Below are 17,045 nucleotides of genomic sequence, written 5' to 3' on the forward strand. Positions count from 1 at the left end.
CTCAGCCACCCTGTGCCCAGTGGGATGCAGGCCGGAAAGAGAAGCCCCAGCCCAAAGAGAGAAACACGATTTTCACATCTTTCTTAAGAAAAGAAGGAAGTAAGGTAGGAAGGCGAGAGGAGCGGGGGAGGGGAAGGAGAGGAAAAGCAGTGAAGCGGCGGGTGCTGGCCACCTCCGGGCCTGGTGAGCTTCCTGCACAGAGGCCGTGCCTTTCGTGCTTGTCAAGAGCCTTCCTCCGACACAGCCGCCAGTTATGCTGATGCTCAAGTTACAGCCACACTTGAGACCCGGGCCCTTTCGCTGTTTCTCATTATCCTAAAGACTGTAATGCTGTTTAGTGAGCACATACGGCGAATACCAACAGGCACACGACCACATTCTCCCAGCAGAGGACCAACTCTGCACGGAGCTGGGGCGGGGGGCGGAGGGGCAGAATCTATAAGGCAAGAAGTTCTCAGACTTGAGAAAAGATTCATTCTGATGAGCATGTTTTTAAAGTTTCTTATTAATCAAAGTTTTGACGTAATGAACTTTGACATTCTGTGAAGTGTGAAAACTCTATTTAAAAATCTATAATCAGTCCCTACCCCCTCCTTTTTTTAAGCTTTCTTCTGGGTTCACGGGGTTGGGCGAGCCAGAGACATGACTGTAATGTGGGCAAAGCTGGATTTTCCTGTCTCTCTTCACCTTCCCTGTTGCGGTCCTTGCTCCGGCAGTCCGGCTGGAGCCCGCCGGACATATTGCACAGATCTCATGAAACAGGGCACGTCCTGTAGTCAGGTATACGTCTGCGTGTTAGCAGAAGAATTCTTTTTAGATAGGGAAGGAAGTGTTTTGAACGATCAACAGAAAAGGTGATGGTACCTGTTACTGCAGGTCACCGAGTGGTGTAACAAAGAAAGGGATGGACGTTACGAGCTCCCGATGACACAGTTGAAACAGACTCAAACAATTCATCTGAGACACCAAGGCACACTTTGACTTTCATTTCAACGTGGTAATTTATACCAATCAGAGTTGGAAGGGGGCGGGGTTCACGTTGTTGATCGACCCTCTGGCCACTCTAGTATTTTGCTTCACTTCATGGAGATTTGAATGAAAAGAAGTAAACAGAAATGTTTCAAGTGGCTCTACATAAATATACTATAGATCCAGATTTGATCCCACCACCCCGAACCTCAGAAGAAAGCTGTTTCTCTTGCTGGCCTTGAAAGTTAGTGACACCGAGCACAAAGGAGAGGCCATAAAAGCAGAGTTGTTCTAGGATTTGATGTTTCGTTGGGTTCGGGAATGTATATAGATTCTTGTTAGTCAGAGGTGATGCAGAATGTGTATATTTACTGTTCAAATGACTTGAATATCAATTAGCTCTGACTTAGATTTTATTCTGAGAATAATAGGAATATGGATATGAATAACCCCAGTGTGAACGAGTCTTAATCCAGTATTATTTGACTCTTATTCTTATCCCTCATGTCATTAAAAACAGCTTAGTATTTTAAGTAAAAGAATGTTGCCAAATTTGCACACCATGGCTTAATGCCACGATTTTTAAGTCTGTTTTTGTGACATCCTATGTATCTATTCTGCCACAAATGGAAAACATAGAGAAAAAGATGATTCAAATGCATTTTATGATTATACGTTATTTCCAGGGGATAGAAACTTAATCCGTCAAAAAATTTATTTTTCTTTCTCAGTGCTGAAGAAATGGATACATTTAGAAAGCCTTCAAAGGGGTCTAGCATTGTGACTTTGGCAGTAAGTTGACTCTTTCAAGACAGAAATCTTTGTCCTAAATCCTTTTTCTAGCTGATAATTCCAACTAAAAGTGATTCAGATTTGTTTCTCCCCTTAAAATGTTTTCTGTTCCAAACAATCTCTGCCTGAATTAACCCGTTACGTAAAAGTGAAACACCTTCCGATGAGGGTAAGAGGCCACCTAACCACTTCTAATCTCCCAAGCCAGGGAATACCCCTTCTCTCCCACAGAACCATCAATGCTGGGTGACTCTCCGCAGCCCCAACCTTCAGGAGCTGGGTGGGCTCGGGGTCAGAAGGGTGGGCTTGGGTCTATCTAAAGCCCAACCCTTGTTCTGCCAGCAACCCAGGCCGCCCTTGAGGACGATGTGAAGAAAACTATGGAATAGAGTCTAGCTCCAAAAGTGATTTTACTGATTTTAGAACACAGGGCATTTTCTATTCTTTGGGACGAAATTTCCCAATGAGGGAAAGATATCACTTCTAGAATGTCAGAACACACTCAGAGAAAGGGTGCATGAGATCAAACCATATTCTCACTGAGGGTGCATTGTAAGTGGGGCAAAATGTTTGAATAGGCACTTTGCACGCTGGTAGTCGGTTCTCAGAGCTAATCGTAGCAGGCTCTTCTGCGACACAAGGCAGAGCTGGTGTTTGGCCTCCTTTGTTCCTTCAGGCCAGACATCTGACACCTCCATTGACCTTCACCGAGGCTGGTTCTCTCGGCCGCCTTCGAGAGTTTCTGTTTGTAGCTCTGTGAGGTCTAACCCTGATCTGCACCAGTGCTGACGGGCTTGAGGCTCCCTCCCAAGGAAACTGAAAATGGCTTGTGAAGGAGTTTATTTTCCTCTTGTCTCTTTAACATAAGAATGACCAGTGGTCAAATAAGTCATCTGGCTTTGTTAAGTCCACTGTGGAAACTGCCTCTCCTTTAAGAGCATCTATACCTTCCTGCAGAAAAAAATCAAATCTTTTTGCTCCGTCTCTGCTAAAGCTCTTGCCCACCCCCACCGTCTCCATCTGTCCCTGGTCCCGAGTCTGATGTGCATCTGCTAGGCAGAAGAGGAGGCTCGTCTTTAAAAAGTGGGGTGGTGTAAAGCAATTTTGTACATTTCTGGTATTACCGATTAACGCATTACGGTCCTCATATTTAATTACATTTAATAGGCCACAGTAAAAATATATTTAGGAGAATCCTCTCTTTATCTCCAGATAGTGAAAAGGCCACAGAAGAAGGCTGAATATTAACTGATTCCTTTATTTTTAAATTGTGCATCAAAAGAGTCACTATAATAGGTTCAAATTAAGTATTTTCTGTTTATTCACAATGAAAAGCATGTTTATTAAGAATTAAGCCTCCAATGATACGCAAAAAAGATAATAATCAAAAAAAACTTTCTCGGGGAATCAACAATCCTGTTGGATTTTTACAGGGGGATTTTCTAAAGTGCGAGCAAAAGGATGCTACCTTAAGTTTTGCAGTGGTTAACAGGAAGGTAACATAGCAGCAAATACAAATGCAACTGTATTCAGATTCATGACTAGAAGAGAGTTTTCCTGGTGAGGGGAGGCAGTAATAGGGGCTGTAAGCCGATTCAGAGGTTTAGGAGTGGGGGATCCTAAGTTTATATGACTTTGCTAAATAACAACCTGGTGTTTAGAAGTTCCTCATTGGAATGTGAGTTTACCACCTGCCTTGAGCTGTAATCCTAGTACGTTATGCTAAATGATAGAGGAGTAATTTGACTATTAAAGGGCTGATTATTATAGACTATTCCACATTTTTTAATAATTACATTTCGAGACTAAAAATGTTAATTACTCATTTTGAAATGTAGAAGCTTCAGTACTTTCATCAAGAGAGTCGAGAAGGGCAGGTTATTTTCAATATGGCTACAGGATCGTTTTCAGATGTGCATTAATTCTACCTCAGATGACATCCAGCCAATCGTATTCAGGAGCCAAAATACTGTTCTACTTCCCAAGTATTTGCCATCACAGAAAACAGTAGCAATGAGCACTTTTAATCTAGTTTATCTCTCTTTCATCTTCTAAGACCTTACCAAGAGTTGAATTCACTTTTCCCAAGATCCATCCATATTTCTGCAAAGCCTACATTCTCAGTCACCTCATCCAACCTGTGTTGCACCTTCACTCATGGACCGATCCTTAAACACTCCTCACTGTTCAATTCTACAAAGATCCCAAAGCCTGGGCAACATTACATACACAGATCTCTTTACAGAGGAATAGAAATCCTATTATGATAGGTATTTTTCAAATCATACAACAGAAAGAGCATGGTGGGAGTCTGTGACTTCATAGCATGTATCCAAATGAGTAGCTTCTGAGATGCATGAACCATGTCGTTTGCACAGGTCATTTTTATCCAAGTTTTCGCTTGCTGCCGCTCATTTTGCTGGAGTTGCGAATATCTTTTGGAAGTCCACACCCGCTATATTATTGCTTGTATAAAATATGCCTCTATTTCCCTAAAGGTTCCATGAAGTGCACAGAAGTACAGGTTTCATACAGCCTCATACCATGGCTTAAATTATTGCTTGAAAGGTTGTTTTAAAGTATTGCTAGGAAATCATTTTTAGATGAGTGTGCAATTCAATGTGAAAAGTACAGAGTGAGACTAAGTATTAAGCTGGTGATTTCTTGACAACATAAAAACGGATCATTCAGAAATCAGGCTGTGTCCAAAAGTGTGTAGTTCGTAGCCTGGTGGGGCAGATCAGCAAGTACGTGGGATACGGACAACTCCGGCAGTAAATGAGCAAACGGGACTGGGTCCACTGTGCCAGGAGCCCTATAGTGAGCAGTGTTCCTCCCTCCTGCTTATTCATGCTGTTTCTAATAAGTTTGAAATCTCCTGCTCTGAAAGCAGACTGTAAATTTAAGACCAAAGCTAAAATTAAGACTTGTGAAAGAAATAATGCTACAAAGCCCAAACCACTTAGCTTTCCAAAATAACCACAGATGAAATAATACACGACTCTCTGAGTCAACTTGTACTTATTCCTGGTGATTGGGTTATTTGAATACTCTTCAGCGATGCCCCAGTCTGGATTTCTATTCTCATTACCTAGAGTGGTTTCCTAAATACAGTGTCGAGGCCACACCTGCTACGCACTGAGCCCAAATCTGGGCAGGCGCCGGAGCTCGGCAGTTTGTATTTCGGAAGGCTTCTTGGGTACCTTGTCCACAGGCAGCCGGATCCGGCCACGCTGATGAGCTGAACCGCTGGACGGGAGCATTTCTTACTAGGAGAGGAATGCAGTGAAGCCCTCGACTAAAGTCGTGTTCCAGTCACGATGTACTGGAAATAAAAATGCAAACTTTACTTCCTGACATTCCAGGTCCTTCCAAGATGTCCCTCCTTTTAATCACGTAATATCTACATACAGCACACACACGCACATCCCGACCCCCCCCCCCCATATCGAGGATTCATTACTTTATAAAACGAGCTATTTTACAGTGTGAGATTGACTATCACTGGCTTTTTTTTTTCTTTATGAAAGTAAAAAAGGAACAGAGGAAGGAAACAGAGGAGCGGCAAGACAGTAGTTAGGTTTCAAGTGTGAGGAAGGAATTTTGCACACTATCTCGGTATATTCTGACCAGATTCCTGTTTATCTGCTATAGTATCAGGGTCTGTACTTCACCACCTCGCGGGCCCTCACCGCGCTGGGGCCGGAGTACCCATGAAACAGTAGAGCTAGTTCAGTCACAGCAATTCCGTTTGTGCAGACAGGAAATCAGCTGCTTGCGAGTAAAGTGTTGCATCCGAGAGCTGCCCATAAGGGACTGCCGTGCTGGAGGTCATAGGTTAAATTCTCGTTACTCAGTGTCTCATGCACCATGTTTTTCCCGCTGTATCTGGTAGGATATGCTTACAGAAATTTCACGATTTTTGTAGCTGAGGATCTCTAACCTAATAATACCTAGGTTGCAATTGATTGGTTCTTGGTTCTTGGACTTGGGTTTCTGGGTATTGTTGGCTAAAAGGCCTCTGTTGTCGCCCAAAGCCTCTTCAGGGTCATGTGTAGTTCCTTTTGAATGAATTTTTGGTAAAGCTACACCAAGTGCTTGGAGTCGGAGTGTTTTGGGGAGAAAAAGCACAGGGAAAAGCTGCGGATGGTAACAGGCCCCAGCACAGCTGGGAACGGTTAGTTCACTTCCGAGGTGCGCTGTCACTTGGCCTGGGGTTGGGTGGGTGTCCCTGTCTGTCTGACACCGGCATCAGCCACTCTCTCTGTGGCCATGTGAGGTTCGGAGGTGTGGAGAGGCTAGTGTTTGCTGGGGAGGTTTGAGAGAGAGGGTTTCCACGGACGGCGTGGTGCAGACGGGCTGGGCAAGAGCTCAGTAGTGCTCAAAATGCGTGATAAGACGGAAAGCTACGGTACACGTTTCATTCTCTGCCCTAATGATCCGTAACACCTGCCCTGAGCAAGCAGGACACCCGGGGCCTTCGGTGAATGTATTTAATGACAGTCTGGATCTTGAGATTCTTCTTGATATCTCACAACTCAAATACGTGATTTCAATTGGTAGCAATATTTCTGTACAAAACACAGAGCCTGGTGGTTTTCCAAACCCTGCGGCTTTGCCCTTTGTATGCATCAGTCAACTTAATTTGGCTTTATTGCTAGAAATCTTTGGCACGTTTTGCAAAACTGAAAGCCTCGCTGCACTTGTGAATGAGGTTTTGTCTAAGTTGTGGCCTTGCTTTACTCTGTGTGTCCTGGAGAGTACACTTTGCACTTGAACCACAGAATGCTGCGTCTCTTGATACTGTTAACCCTGGGCAAGAGAACCAAGCGTGGGGCCGTGACAATTCCCCTCTGAAGCATTGAATCAGAGTCATTTAGGGCATGGCTCATGGACTCCACAGGGTCATATATTAAAAGGGAAATCCAAAATAATTTAAAGTAGAAGACATGCGTATTAGGGAAGGTTTTAGACAGTTTGGTCACCTGTTACATAGAAGCTTTATCTTCTTCCCCAAAGACATGTGTTCTACAGACATTGAGAAGTATTCTTTTCATTATGGCTAATGTGACTTATTTATTAAGGTCCCCAGGGTGCATACTGTGTGCTCTCTGGAGGTACACATGGCGGTGTGTGACCTTGTTGGGTAACTGATTTATTTCCAAATGACTTTGTTTCTATCAAAATAACACTGATGCGATGTGAATCTCTCATATCAATGCCTAGTCTTAAAGTGACTTCAGATTAGTTGCCTCAAAAAATACTAAACAGAGGAGCTGTAAGTGCTGGATTATATTTTATTGTAACCCTTTCAGAGTGGGTTAAAGCCATTTCCCTAATTTAATACCTCTTGATTTGTAATAGGACATCCATTTACATCCTTTTAAACTGCCACACTAAAATATATGATGTTTGCTATCATTTTTAGGTAAGAATACTGTACAGATATTAGCTGAAATACTGTGACCCAATGTTGCAGTGACAATTCCTAAATGGAGGATATGTAGACTGTATTATGTAGGACAAATAATGTAATAGTTTTTCATAGCTTCTAACTTCTACGAGCACAGCTAGCATGAAAAGCCATTGTCTGCAGTATCTTGCAATTACATAGCAATAGTGTAACTAATAATCAACAGTAGTAGGTTGGCAAAATGGCAGCAGACTAGACTGTTGCCTCAGACTATAGCTTCCAAGATATATTTAGATTACATTGTTTGAAAAGTGTAGTCTACAGCCTACGATATATAATAGATCTCTGGTGTATTTTTCATGGTGACATTTGTGACAATGTAAATGGCTACTTCTTGTCTAAGTAGAGCCATATAAACTAAGAGAGTTTGTTATTCTTTCGACAAATTGAATGTATATACAATTCGTGTCTTGGGCCCTATTACAAATGACTGGGTAATGAAGTGGGTTTCCAGCGATGTTTGAAAAATATGCTTCCCACAGATATTCTTAAGTATAAGGAGAGAGATCATATATCTAGAATAGTTGCTTAGACAAATCCTCACGAAAAGCAGAGAAATAGGTCGGATGATTACTGGAAGTCCCTTGCAGTCTTACGGTTATGAAACACATTGCTTACCACCAAAACATTGATTGATTTAGTTTATCATAATAAGCTCTAAATTCCTATGCAGAATAAGTATAAATTACTTCAGTGAAGCTTGGTTTTGTCCCCCATGTTCCTGGGCTGTAACAGAATACACAGCTGAAGTCTGTCTTCAGCACGAGGACTGAGGTGTGCCCGGCCTGTTCCGTTCACAGTAACTGGGAACCTCCCCCTTCTTCCCTGTGAAGGGAGTGGGTTAATTTCCCAGTCCCCTGAAGAATTCCTTTGTAACTACCCCCATTAGAGCACCCTGTCCCCAGTCTATAAAACTCCCCTCAAATAAACACACTGGCCTTCTGGCCCCCCGTGTTGTTAAAAACAGAGACCTGGACCCAAGGAGGAGGGAGGCAGGCGAGGCTTCCGAAAGCTCAGGTTCTAGATCCCATCTCCACACTGTGTGCGGCACTAGCATCCTCATGAGCCTTGGGGTGAAAACAGTTCAGCAATTACAGAAGAGATCACCATTATAACAAATACTTTATGTATCTATAAATGTTTTCTAGCACACACTTAGAAAACTTAAAAGCACTAGTCAGCCTCCCAGGCTACACTGGACACTATTAATATGCTCCGTAGCTGAGTTGCGGCATGAATGAATCCTAACGCAGCCCCCGTGCCTGCCCAGAGGAATCTCTCGGTCACGTTCAGTAGACGCAAGCTCTCAAGGAGTACACCGTTTGGAAGAAAACGGCTATTCCAAGGTTCCAGGGAAACACATCGATTTCCAGTTCATTAATCTCAGAAGAAACTTGGGTTTTATATTAGATCCAAAATAGGAAAACTCTGGATGTACTGTGCTCCAGATTTCAGGGGAAGCCTGCGTTAATATTTTCATGCAGTGCTAATTAGCAGGAACAGATCTTCATTTTAGGACCACACGTGATGGAAGCCTGTCTGTCACTATGGCGATGACGGGGCCTAGGGGACAGACCTACTTTAGTAGGTCTGGAGGTGATTCATGAATTTAAGAGGTTCATGAAGGTGATTCACTGAATTTAAGAGCCACATAAATCAAACTGCAGAAGAAAAGAATTACTATCATTTTTTAAATCTCAAAGCCATAAAACACAGGGTTCCCCCCACCCTTTATTTTGCAAGAAGAAATAACGTTCTTGGGAAACAGCCTACAGCCTCTTACTCCCTAATGCCAGCATTTGGCAGTTTTCTCCCAGAGTGGCAAGTAGCCCTCAGGAGGCATCCGGCAGGCGGAGTGGGCAGAGGTCGGGGGAAGAGTAACGAGCCACGGGATGGGGACGCTGTTTATTAGAATATAGCTGAGTACATCGTACAAGGTACCCATTTTGCAAGTGCTACGTTGAAAAGGGTCCAGTGCAGCAAAGCATTTTGTATTATCCGACTTTGTCAGAAGACAGCAGCAAGACTTTCGGTAGTTCTGGTGACAGACGAGTCTCTTAGTGGGAAACGCTATTTCCTCTGGATTCCGTGCTACAGTAATTAAATCTAAAAGATGTATTTGCTAAGCAGACAGACAACGCTTTCTCGGCATCTGCAGTCCCTGGTTATGTGTATGCCCCGTCCGAGCACCCATCTGTCTAAATGAGCGAAACTCTATTTGATTAGTAGGTTACAGTTACATAAGACACCAACTACACAGTAGCAGATTCGGAAAATGGAGTAATGTTGTGTGAAATGTAATTATCTAGGAGAAGAGAGATGTAGAAAAATAGGTAATATCCCTAAAATATTTTGCTGAGTTAGAGTTCTTCCTGCTGGGAAGACAACCACACTGCCATGATGTGTATGAAATGTCTGTTCAGAAAAACAAAATTAGAAAATAGTCCTCACATACCAACTCACTAAACGGAGGACTATATCCTCAAAACTGGCTCTCAAAAGTGATCTAGATAAATGGGGGAAGATACCTGTATGTGTGACAAACAAGAAACACAGAATCTATTAGTTTTGAAAGGGGGCCCCTACTTAAAATATAGATATATATATTTGTGTGTGCACACGCATGTGTGTGTGTGTATATATATATATATATATATATGACCAAAAACACTCACAGGGATGGACACATCTCATTACCCCCCTTCCATTTTTTTTTTTTTTTTTTTAGCTGACAGTCATTATCCACCTTGTTCTTGCCTCACACAGCACAGAAATTCCGCTGCTTGTTCTCAGGCAAGTAGTGGAAGAGAAACCATCTCGTTCTACTCTCCCGTCATGACCCGTGTTCTGGGCTTGTGCTTTTTGGAGGAGTCTTTGATCTGCAGTAGGTCTCAGAGGCTTGTCTCCCGGAGGAACATGGTGCCAATGTTGTAGGAAACTTTTTTTATCCTCGAGGAGGAAAGAGAAGGCTTTGGCTGCTTAGGACCAGTCCTTACCTCCAGGAAATAGCAGATCCCAGGGATTTCCTTTGGAAAGTTATCGGGAAGCTCTTCACGGGACCGAGGGATGAATGTGAAACTTTCTTCCCGCTTTAATAATCTAAGTAGAAAACACAGACAGTGTGAATCAAATAGACAGGGCCAATGAGAATGAATGAACAGAAAATTTAAAGACTCAGGAATCTTATCAAAGATAAGGCTCAAGTTAACACTCCTATTTCTTCGAGTAGATGTGGTGTTCACAGGACTCCAGATGCTAGGAAGTGTTTCTCAGGAAAGATCCCTTCATGTTATTATAGCAACAACAACAAAAATAAGCAGGGCCAGTTAAATTTTTTTTCAAGTTTGATTTTTTTCCCTAAACAAAGAATGAAGGAAACCAAATAATGAAATATTTATTTGAACATGTAATATTTAATCTTTCTGTTTTTAAAACATAACTAAATTTTTAATTATTTTTTTATAGACATATAATGTATTTTTATCCCCAGGGGTACAGGTCTGTGAATCATCAGGTTTACACACTTCACAGCACTCACCAAAGCACATACCCTCCCCAATGTCCATAACCCAGCCACCCTCTCCCGACCCCCCTCCCCCAGCAACCCTCAGTTTGTTTTGTGAGATTAAGAGTCACTTATGGTTTGTCTCCCTCCCAACCCCATCTTGTTTCATTGATTCTTCTCCTACCCACTTAAGCCCCCATGTTGCATCACCACTTCCTCATATCAGGCAGATCATGTGATAAAAACCCAACTAAATTCTGAAGCACCTTTTATGTTCTGTAGACTCTCCACAGGCTTTAAAGGTGTCTCCTGCCTGTCGGAGACCTCAGACACTCAGACACTCAGTAGTTGAGCATCACAGACAACACTCACGCCTCCAAGTGTCTGCCGTAGCCGGCGACTAGTTTTCAGCCGCTTGTCTTTCGTGAGCTCCAGCATTTATTGGTCAGACAGCATGACTCTTCCCTTCTAGTCACACGTAAAGACTCTTTCTAGAAACACTAATGCTAGAGATTTAATCTTGTCCAGGTCCATGACACATAAGTTTGATTCCGAGACCTAAAAATGTGGCCCAGCAATTCACCCTAATTCAGCAGCTCTTACGGGCTGCTTCTCACTGGCCGAGAACGATCTCCTATGTGTTCTCGGACACACACGGTTGAACAGAACGCCATGTTTTGTCAAGAGCGATAGAAATAAGGAATTAAAGAAGCCGAAAATAAAGACTGAAAAGCAAACAAAAGCCCGTAGGAATCCAGAAACTGACGATCTGTGTCCGCACGTGTCCAGCCATTTGGTAGCATTACGGGAGGGAGGAAAGCGAGCATGAAGGGGACGCAGAAGGGTAGGATGAGGTTTTGAAATCCTAAACTAAATGTTTAGGCTTTTATTTGGAAGGCACAGCGGAGCCAAACCCATCATCCCCTTTTCCCTAAAAACAACTCCTTTTCCTCAGACAGGTGGAGGTTCACCGCAGTTGCAGCTCCAGTGTGGGAGCAGGGGTCGGGGCCGAGCCACAGGGAGAAGGCGGAGTGAGGGAGGCGCGAAGGCGAGGAGAGCCGAGGGCGTGAAGGGGGCGGAAACACAGAGTCACCACTACCTTTACACCAGAAAGGGAAGAAATCTTTGAGTCTTCATAAAAATGTCCAAAACAACAGTTGGTAGCACTAAGAATTCTTCTAGTAGGAGCAATCTCTATTTACGTTTATGAATGGGAGTTGTGCCATTTTTCTTTATCAAGGATTTTTGTTTCAAGTTTTAATTGACCATTTCTTTGAAAGTATTCTACAACGATTACACTAACTTGGAATATAAAGAAACGAGGCGCTGATATTTCAGAATTATTTCATCCATTCAACCCTATTCAAAAATCTAATCATGCCCTTCTCTGACAAATTTATGAAGGGGAAAAGTCCAGAATCAGCTGGAGTGATTTGCTCACAGGAGCAGTGGTACAGCGAGGGCATTGGGACTAGAATGAGATTGGGTAACTCCGAGTCCAGCTCAGCCCTACAATAAATAATAAGTCTACACTATGATCACTTTCTTTCACAGAACTGAGATGGAGGTGAGGCATTAATGACAATCAGAATGAAAGTGTTGGTACTGTCTGCTTTCTCTTTTCACGGATGTCAGCTTTCTTTACGTGGAATATATAATCCATCATAAAATATAGAGTTTCCTAAACAATAGCTAAATTTAGCATTGAATTCCACAATAGTTTTCCTTAGCTCAGATAGAACAGCCATTCATGTGAGATGTGGGTGTCAGTGATGTCCGTCAGCAAACGTGTTGAGGGCTGGTGACACGCTCTAAGAGTCCTCCGAACAGAGGAGACAGGGAGTGGGGGTGCACAGAACAAGTTAATACAGAACTAAAAGGGCATGAAATACTGACAGGAACAAATTAGCAGCATTGCCAGGCAGCATATGGGAAAACACAGGACAAAATCCAAAGGAGTAAATTCTGTAGGGTCAATGCAGAAATGAGGACTATGGGTCTTAGTATAAAAGTCAAGAAGCAGAGCAATAAAGTTCATCCTTACCTGTGATAAAATAAAGCAAAACCCCAACCTTTCAAACAAGCCTCCTTAAAGGCCCTCTTGGGTAGGACTCACTCTTCTCCCCTTCTATGTTAAGCCTTTTTTTTCGCATGCTGTATTTGACTCACAAAGGTCTTTATATTTTGCTGTGACTGAGAGGTTCAGACAGTGAGCTGATGCCTCCCTTAGTACTTGTACATGACTGGAAAGACGGGGGCCCTAGCTGCTTCGGATGCCAGGACTTCCAAATAATTCGCTGCACCTTGGTAGGAAACTCTTCACAATGAGTTGATCTCTCGACATTTCCAATACGTCTCCTATTGACTGCTAAATGACAAAGACAGCGGCTCCCACGGGGCTTTATTCTTTCCCAGCTAACCATTTTGGTATGAAGAAACTAAATGCAGTTTTAAATTTGAATAATATAAATGAGAGCACCTAAGGGTAAACTGATCCAAGCTCCCGTGATATCCGGGGTTTAGCAGCCTCTGTATAAATGCACACTCAAATGAGGCATTCAGACAGTTTCTGAGAGGCTGATCTGCATGGGCTCCTGGTGCAGCTGTGCAGGAGGTCAGGGGAAACGTTTCACACAGCCTGCCTGGTGGTGATGAGTCGTGGGACTGAGTAAGTAGACAGGTATTAGGAATTTATACCCTGATCACCCCCAGAACCTCTGATCCCCTCTGAAATGCCTTATTAAGTCCAAGTCCCTGGGCTGGCTCTAAAGCTCTTTCTTCATCAAGTCAGGACCGATAGGGAAGCTTGGATTCTACACAAATCTAAATTAATCCCCAGCTGGTTGATACACAACCTGGGAGTTTGGGCAACATGGTTAATAAGCATTTGGCAGCCACACAAATCCTGGCTCACCTGCCTGTCACTATTCCTCCTGTCAACAAAGTTTTTCCTACCAATGGATTTTCATGATGAGAATTCACTGCTGCTTTGGATCCCTGCATGTGCGGGGAGCTTAATACTTTGGAGGTCCATGGACCTGCACCCTCACTGCTACAGAAATGAAGCCCATTTCTGCCTTGCACAGTTCTCGTCTGCATGCCCACTTCTGCCCGTTTGCACCGAGCTCTGTGCTCTATCCACTCTCTCTGTAAAGGGACATGAAACTTACTCACACTGAGGTACAAATGACCTAAATGTCATTTGCATTTTTAACACTGGACTCTGAGTTTTAAAAAGGTAGTGGAATTATAACAGTGGCATTTCAGGCAACTTATTCTAGGATTTATTATCTTCTGCAGATCATACTTAAGTTGGCTTATATAAAGTACAGCTTGGTCCTCCATAGGGTAAGGTCAGAATTCAGTCTTTGATTCTTCTATACACTTCTGTATAGTTGTACCAAATTACATACACTGATTTCATTGTGAATTAGGGTGGTCTTCTTGGCCATTTGATATGTGCATTTCCCGTACTGCTCTAGATACAGAATTAGGGAAGATAACCAGTCGTGCCCTTTTCTTTGCCTTCATTCAGCGTTTGCTCAGTGAGTAGACACCATGGACAACTCCCTAGACACAGCGAACCTTGCTGAAATGAACACAGCTAGCTGCAGCCTCGGATCGGAACCATCTAATATACGTGGTCCTCTCAGACCTGCCTGTATGATGTCACCACGTGAGGTTGGAAAATTTTAGCTTCAACAACCAAAAAGGCCCACGTGATGTACAGAGCCCATGTGATGTACAGTGACCACCCAGAATGCGACCCACCAGAGGGCTCACTGGCTTGGCTGCTAATTACTGTATTACCAAAAGATGCTTCAAGACCGAGGCAAGGTAAAGTAGTATATTTTGCATCTTTCAGAGCTCTGGGCTGGAAGGAATACCTGGAAAGTGACCTTGTAAAGGTTTTGGATGTCTGAAATGTCTTTGGATCACTCTCAGCTTGATGGGTTTCATTAGGCATTAAGTTCTTGTCTGGAAATTATTCTTTTCCCCTCAGAATTTGCTGCTAGAAATCCAGATGTCATTCTGTTTTCTATTCCAGTGGATATGACTTTTTTCCTCCTATGTCTCTTAGTCTGTCTCATCCTCTTTCTGTCTCCGGTATTAGGAAAATTAATGGCAATATATCTCAATATATCTTTTTCTCTCTTTTTAGTTGAAGTATGGTTGACACACAATATGACATTGGTTTCCGGTGTACAAGTCAGTGTTTGGACAACTCTACATGTTAGGCTTGTTTCCCACAGGTGTGGGCTACCCTCTGTCCCCAAAGAAGGCTACCATCGTGCCACTGACTATATTCCCCATACTGTACCTTTTACTGCCATGACTTACTCCCTTAGCGGAGGGCTGTACCTCCCATTCCCCTCTACTCCTTTTTGCCAAACTCCCTCCTCTATGGCAACCACCAGATGGTTTTCTGTATTTATGCATCTGTTTCTTTTTGACAGACAGATCACAAGTAGGCAGAGAGACAGGAGGAGAGAGAGAGGAGAAAGCAGGCTCCCCGCTGAGCAGAGCTAGATGCGGGGCTCGATCCCAGGACCCCGGGATCATGACCTGAGTCGAGGGCAGAGGCTTTAACCCACTGAGGCACCCATATGCATCTGTTTCTGCTTTTCATCTTTATTCATTTTTTGATTCCACATATAAGTGAAATCCTATGGTATTTGTCTTTCTCTGACTGACTTCACTTAGCAGAATACCGTCTAGGTCCACTCATGTCATTGCAGACGGCAAGATGGCATTCTGTTACATTATGGAGTCACTCTCTCTCTCTCTCTCTCTCTCTCTCTCTCTCTCACACACACACACACACACACGCATTCTTCATATTCATCTGTGGATACTTATGGCGCGTCCATAACTTGGTTACTGTAAGTAATGCAGAACCATAGGAGTTTTCTTTGGGTAAACACCCAGTAGAGGAATTACTGGATCTTACAGTATTTCTAACTGGAACTTTCTGAGGAAGCTCCATGCTGCTTTCCACAGTGGCTGCAGCATTTACATCCCCATCAACAGTGCATGAAAGATCTGTCATGTCCACATCTCGTCGACTCTCGTTATTTCTTCTCTTTGTAACACTAGCTCTTCAGACAGGTGGAAGGTGAAAACTCATTGTGGCTCTGATTTGCGTTTTCTGCATTATTAGCGATGTTCAGCATCTTCTCACGTCTGTCGGCTCTCTGTGTCTTGCCTTAAAAAAGTCAGATCTTGGGGCGCCTGAGTGGCTCAGTGGGTTAAAGCCTCTGCCTTCGGCTCAGGTCATGATCCCAGAGTCCTGGGATTGAGCCCCACATCGGGCTCTCTGCTCAGCAGGGAGCCTGCTTCCTCCTCTCTCTCTCTCTCTCTGCCTGCCTCTCTGCCTACTTGTGATCTCTGTCTATCAAATAAATAAAAAAGTCAGATCTTCTGCACAGTTTTTAGTCAGACTGTTTTCTGGTGTTGAATTCTGTCTATATTCTGGATATTACTGCTTTATCAGACATATCATTTGCAGATGCCTTCTCTCATTCAGCAGGCCGCCTGTTGTTTTGTTGATGGTTTCTTTGCTATGCAAAAGGTTTTTATTTTGGAGTAGTCCCAAAAGTTTATTTTGGTTTCCTTTGCTCAAAGAGACAATCTAGAAAAAATGTTGCTCAGGCTGATGTCAAAGAGATTGCTGCCTATGTTTTCATCTGAATGTTTTATGGTTTGAGGTCTCACACTGAGGTCTCCACTTGGCTTTTATTCTTGTGCCTGGTGTAAGAAAGTGGTCTAGTTTCCTTCTTTTGTGTGCAGCTGTTCAGTTTTCCTAATAGATTTTGTTGAAGAGATGGTATTTTCTCCATTATATACTGTACATTAATTGACCATGTAAGCGTGGATTTATTTCTAGGCTCTCTATTCTCTTGATCTATGTGTCTCTTTTTTGCCACTACCATATAGTTTTGATTAGTGTAGCTTTGTGGTGTATCTTGAAATCTGGGATTGTGATAACTCCATTATTTATTTATTACATCCAAAATAGCTTTGGCTAATAAGAGTGTTTTGTGGTTCCATACAAATTTTAGAGTTATTGGGCACCTGGGTGGCTCAGTGGGTTAAGCCGCTGCCTTCGGCTCAGGTCATGATCTCAGAGTCCTGGGATCGAGTCCCACATCCGGCATTCCGGATTCCCTCCTCTCATCCACATCCACATCCCTGCCTCTTTCTGCCTGCCTGTCTACTTGTGATCTCTCTCTGTCAAATAAATAAATAAATAAAATCTTTAAAAAAAATTTTTTTTAAGAGTTCTTGCCTATTTGGAAAATGCTG

General features: G+C 43.0%; 1 protein-coding gene across 2 annotated transcripts in view; it reads right to left on the reverse strand.

The window, feature by feature from the left end:
- The window catches only part of GUCY1A2 (guanylate cyclase 1 soluble subunit alpha 2), a 325,417-nt gene that overhangs the window by 20,305 nt on the left and 288,067 nt on the right, over positions 1–17,045 (reverse strand). Inside the window, exon 8 of one of the 2 annotated variants that reach the window (XM_082684207.1) lies at positions 10,231–10,333. In XM_082684207.1, coding sequence (XP_082540333.1) covers positions 10,231–10,333 — 103 coding nt within the window. Of the gene's footprint in view, positions 1–3,006; positions 10,334–17,045 lie in introns of those variants that run through there. The other variant, XM_082684206.1, reaches the window with a different exon arrangement.

Source organism: Mustela nivalis (assembly GCF_964662115.1).
Source record: "Mustela nivalis genome assembly, chromosome: 9".
NCBI classification, from domain to species: Eukaryota; Metazoa; Chordata; class Mammalia; order Carnivora; family Mustelidae; genus Mustela; species Mustela nivalis.